General features: G+C 33.1%; 2 protein-coding genes across 2 annotated transcripts in view; one reads left to right on the top strand and one right to left on the bottom strand.

The window, feature by feature from the left end:
* LOC106868788 (UBX domain-containing protein 11) overlaps window positions 1–5,401 on the top strand; it is a 147,774-nt gene that overhangs the window by 1,421 nt on the left and 140,952 nt on the right. Inside the window, exon 2 of the mRNA XM_052975533.1 lies at window positions 165–270. The gene's annotated coding sequence lies outside the window, so the exon portion shown is untranslated. The remainder of the gene's footprint in view (window positions 1–164; window positions 271–5,401) is intronic.
* LOC128250436 (zinc finger protein 91-like) overlaps window positions 2,400–5,401 on the bottom strand; it is a 3,379-nt gene continuing 377 nt past the window's right edge. Inside the window, exon 2 of the mRNA XM_052975425.1 lies at window positions 2,400–5,395. Coding sequence (XP_052831385.1) covers window positions 3,624–5,395 — 1,772 coding nt within the window. The 3' untranslated portion in view covers window positions 2,400–3,623. The remainder of the gene's footprint in view (window positions 5,396–5,401) is intronic.

Consider the following 5,401-nt stretch of genomic DNA (forward strand, 5'->3'; position numbering starts at 1 on the left):
TGCTATTAATACTGATTAATGGCGGCGGTGGCTGTAGGTATATTGGCTGAAGAGGGTGGTGATGGTGTCAGTTGGGATTTGGATTAAAGAAGGTGGGAGTGGTGGTGGTTGCACAACGTTATTCGTAGTTTTTTTATTTTTTGTTATTTTACTTTGGCCATCAGTTGACGCATGCGCCTTGGTGAATGAATTGTCGTCTGCTCAGTGAAAGCTTAGAGTTGAGAAGAAAGCCTGAATAGACGATGTTAGCAAACAAGAGAAGGATTCAAGGTAAGTTTTTATTGGGTTGGTGCATAATTATTGCAACTTTTTTTCAATAAATTTTATTCAACGAAAACAATAACTATGTTTAACAAAAACATCGTTAATTATGCACCAACCCAATGTTTTCTAATGACCGTATTAAGATTTGTTAAAACTTCACCAACGTATTTCAGCAATTATTATAAAATAACTCCATTGTCCCACCTTTTCACGGTTAAAATTAAACACTCTCCACAAATGGATCGGTGAAAAAGAATATTAGAATTTTGAAAGATATAGTGATAAAACATTAATTTCAGTCCTTTCAAATGTTGAAAAGAATATATTTTTTTTAATAGAAGTATAATGGGACGAAAAAAGATCTCATTTTCTCCTCTGTCTACCATAGTAACAGTTTGTTCTGAGTAAAACAGTTTATTTCGGTGTCTTTTTGTGTTGTGTGAGTGATGTAAAACATAAGATTAAATTTGTTGGAACATAAGATTAAATTTGTTGGAAATTATTATCCAGGTTACTTAAATCAGGTAAGTGCTAATGCATTCTTGTTTTTTTTTTCTTCTTGATTTTAATATTGTATCGAAAAATGGTTTTATAGAGTGGCAAAAGTATGAAAAATCGTAGAAAATAATGAAAAAAAGAATAAACTAAAACAATGAATAAATTTTAATTGTGAAAAAGTACGATGAAGAAAGATTGGAAGGTTTAGAACATTCTCTTTAAATAACACGAATTGCAATTGTTGCAAGATCTAGAATACAATAAAATAACTACAAATAAAGAAGAAAAAAAATTATACAAATCTGCCTCCAACTTTGTTTCCTCATAACTTTCAGAAAACTTAACTTTTTTGCTGAAATTTTCTGCAAATGCCTCTCAGGTATAGATTACGATTATAACGGAATTCACTGTGATAAAAAGAAATTGTTGGGTGTACACACATACATAGACACATTACATAATTTTTATCAACATTTCATGTTTCATTCTTTGTGTACGCGCCTCCCAATTAATTTTTTATTAACATTAAATTCCGACATGATCGTAATCAACACCACCTGTAAGGTATTTCTAGTAAGTTTCATTTCAAGCATATCAATTTTTCCTTGAAGTTATGAGGAAACAAAGTCTAGTGAGACAAGGTACATTTGTGTGTGGTATACCGAGAAAATATCATTTTAATGGTTGATTGCCGTTCCAGCGGCACAAGAATGGTGAAGGTGAGGAGACAATCGTTTTAAAACAAGGATTTAAATTTTTTTCAAGGGCTTCACCCTGTTGTTTTGAAATGTGCGGTGAAGAAAAATTGACAGCTACTCCGTAAAGTTTATATTTTAAAATATAGACCTTTTGATTCTGAAACACCCTACCTCCCTCGCCTTTTCGCTTACGTCACTTGCGCATGCGTAGATACATGCTAAGCAATTAGCAGACGATCCTTTATTAAAATCTTTTATTCTTTAAGAATTATCTCGAAATTTAAGTCTCATTTCCAATATCACAACCTTTTAAAAATTTTTGATTATTATTATTATTTTTTTAATTACAGATATAAAGGTAATCTTTGCTTTTATCAGCACATATTGTAAAGCTGAGTTTGTGAGTGTGTGTGTTGCATCTATAGAAATCCACACCCTACAAGATAGCAATCTGGGAGTCCAATGGATTCCTCATGGTCGAAAATGCCCGGAATCGGCCATTTATTATTATTATTTTTTGCTCCCTAAGACGTGAATTTTTGTATTAAAAATTATTTAAAATCATAACTTCTAACAATTAACAAGTTGGAGAAATACACCAGCACTTGCAAACATGAGTTAAGTCTCCTTCTATCAACGAGAGAGAGAGAGAGATAGAGAACCGATTTTTAAAATTTCGTCTAGATAATTTTATGTTCACAAGACATACTAATGAAATGGTAATAGTCCAACCAAGTGTAATTTTTTTTTACAAAATACAAAATATTTCAGTTATAATCATTAAAAAAATGAAGACATCAAAAATACTTTGATTCGTCCAAAAATTATCTGATAGAAATTCTGTGTTGAAGGCCCATTACTTTTATTGTTTATTAACTTAATTTTAATTTTTTTTTAGTACTGTATGACAAATATTTTTACAAAAGAAAAAAACAATGATTTAATTAAGTAGCTGTACTTTATTATCTGAAAGAGGAATCATTCTGTTGTTGAGATACATTGCATAGCATTTAACCCAGTATATACATTAGATACAAGAATAACGTAGAGAAGGGAGATTATAAGACATATGTTTATCATGGTATGGAGGAACTTCAAAATTACTTTGAATTATGTACATCTGATTTCTTGTGGGAGCTCAAAACATCTCATGGAGTGAGCACAAGAGCAAAGAGGGGATTTATGAACTGATTCTAGCCACCTCTGCTGTTGTTCAACAGAGTAGTTTTTGCTATCAAGCTGCATAATAAACCATATCAGATGTTATATTTTGCAAATTTTTGCATCCTACAAGAAGACAATGAACTATAGATACATCATCATGTGCAGTGGCACATGGCATGAAACTGAGAAATCACCAAAGGTAAGAAGGGACAGATATATTTGGTGTGGTATGATGGTACCTGATGTGTAATGAAATATTCAATTATTTCTCACTTATCAATTCGTGCAGGCAGAGCTGTATGGCAACCACATACATTCAGGTTCAGTCCCACTGCATGGCACCTCAGGCAATTATCTACAATCTCCCCAGGCCAACCAAAGCCTTATGAGTAAATATGGTAGAGGAAAATTCTGTGGAAGTCTATCGTATACTTGTGTGTATGTGTGTGAGACTATGTACTACAGTCGCCATGCCTTGACATCATGTGATAATTTTAAATGAGTGACACTGTTGTGCAAGCAGTGTCCTTTGTTTCCAAAATGCAAAAACATTTCTGGCCATGGGAAAATATTACCCTACTTGAAAATAGGAGAATGTTGGTGACGGGAAGGGTATCCAGCTATAGAAAATCTGCCTCAACAAATTTTATCCAAATTATGTGCGCATGTAAAAGTGAATGTTATAACAACAATGATAACTGTACAGTGAAGTAATCCTTGATATCTGATGAATACATTAATCAGTCATTTAACCATAATGTCACATAACCAACAGTATCTTTTCTCCTTTCTGGAAATACATTACATTGAATATATACAAATAAATACTTTTATTAACAATATCACACTGGTAACTTATGGCACCAATATTGTTATTATCGGAGTTATACAAAATGTAGCATTGCCATATTTTAACACAGTTGTGTCGTTATTACTGCATTCATAAATTTATGTTTAGATATCTTTTCATAGGAAATGTTCATACATTTTCATGCAAAATTATACTTCAGCATGAATACATACATGTGTAGCTAAGAGATGTTTCCGAGAAAATGATTTACCACAGATATAACATTCATATGGCTTTTCGTCAGCATGAATATACTTGTGACAAGTCAAGTCACTAGATCGAGAGAATGATTTACCACAGATATCACAGTGATATGGCTTCTCTCCTGTATGAATTCGTATGTGAGTAGTTAAGGAATTTCTATAAGAGAAAGATTTACCACAAATATCACAATGATATGGCTTTTCTCCTGTATGAATATATTTGTGTATAGTTAAGTCATTACTCTGAGAGAATGATTTACCACATATCTCACAGTGATATGGCTTGTCTCCTGTATGAATCCGAATGTGAGTAGTTAACTCACTACTTTGAGAGAATGATTTACCACAGATATCACAGAGATAAGGTTTCTCTCCTGTATGAATTCGTTTGTGAGTAGTTAAATGGCATCTTCTGTTGAATGATTTCCCACAGATGTCACAGTGATATGGCTTCTCACCTGTATGAATATATCTATGAGTAGTTAAGTCACTACTTTTACAAAATGATTTACCACAGATTTCACAATGATACGGCTTTTCTCCTGTATGAATTCGTTTGTGTACAGTTACAGTACTTGAATGAGAGAAAGATTTACCACAAATATCACAGTGATATGGTTTTTCTCCTGTATGAATATATTTGTGAGTGCTCAAGTGACTATTTCGAGAAAATGATTTACTACAGATATCACACTGATATGGCTTATCTCCTGTAAGAATCTGTTTTTGTATAGTTAAAGCATTTGTATGAGAGAAAGATTTATCACAAACATCAGATGGAATTAGCTTCTCTCCTGAATGAATATACTTATGTCTAGTTAAGTAACTGCTTCGAGAGAATGATTTACCACAGATTTCACATGGATATGTCTTCGCACTGGTATGAATGCGTTTGTGTATGGTTAAGGTGCTTCTACAAGAAAATGATTTATTACAGATATCACAGCAATATGGCTTCTCTCCTGTATGAGTACGTATGTGGGTAGTTAAGTTACGACTATGGAGAAATGATTTCCCACAGACATCACAGTGATGTGGCTTCTCACCTGTATGACTGCATTTGTGTATAGCTAAGACATTTCTATCACTGAATGATTTTCCACAAATATTACATGCATATGGCTTCTCTCCTGTATGAATATGTTTATGTTTGATTAAGACATGTCTATAAGTGAATGATTTACGACAAACTGTACAGTGATATGGCTTCTCACCTGTGTGAATACGTTTGTGAATATTTAAAGTTCCTGTTCTGGAGAATGATTTACCACAGATATCACACTGATGTGAATTATCACCTGTATGTATATGTTTGTGTATTGTTAAGGAGTTTTTATGAGTGAATAATTTACCACAGATGTCACATCGATATGGCTTCTCACCTGTATGGATGCGTATGTGGGTAGTTAAGTCACTACTTCCAGAAAATGATTTACCACAGATGTTACAGTGATATGGCTTTTCACCTGTATGTACACGCTTGTGCTTATTTAAGTCACTACTTGCAGAGAAGGATTTACCACAGATTTGACAGGGAAATGGTTTTTCTCCAGTATGAATTCGTTTGTGTTTAGATAAATCGTATTTCCGAGAGAATGATTTACTACAGAAATCACAACAATATGGTTTTATCCCTGTATGTATGCTTTTGTGAAAAGTCAAGTGAATTCTTTGAGAGAAGGATTTCCCACAGATTTCACAGTAATATGGCTTCTCCCCTGTGT

This window comes from Octopus bimaculoides, chromosome 21, assembly GCF_001194135.2.
Source record: "Octopus bimaculoides isolate UCB-OBI-ISO-001 chromosome 21, ASM119413v2, whole genome shotgun sequence".
NCBI classification, from domain to species: Eukaryota; Metazoa; Mollusca; class Cephalopoda; order Octopoda; family Octopodidae; genus Octopus; species Octopus bimaculoides.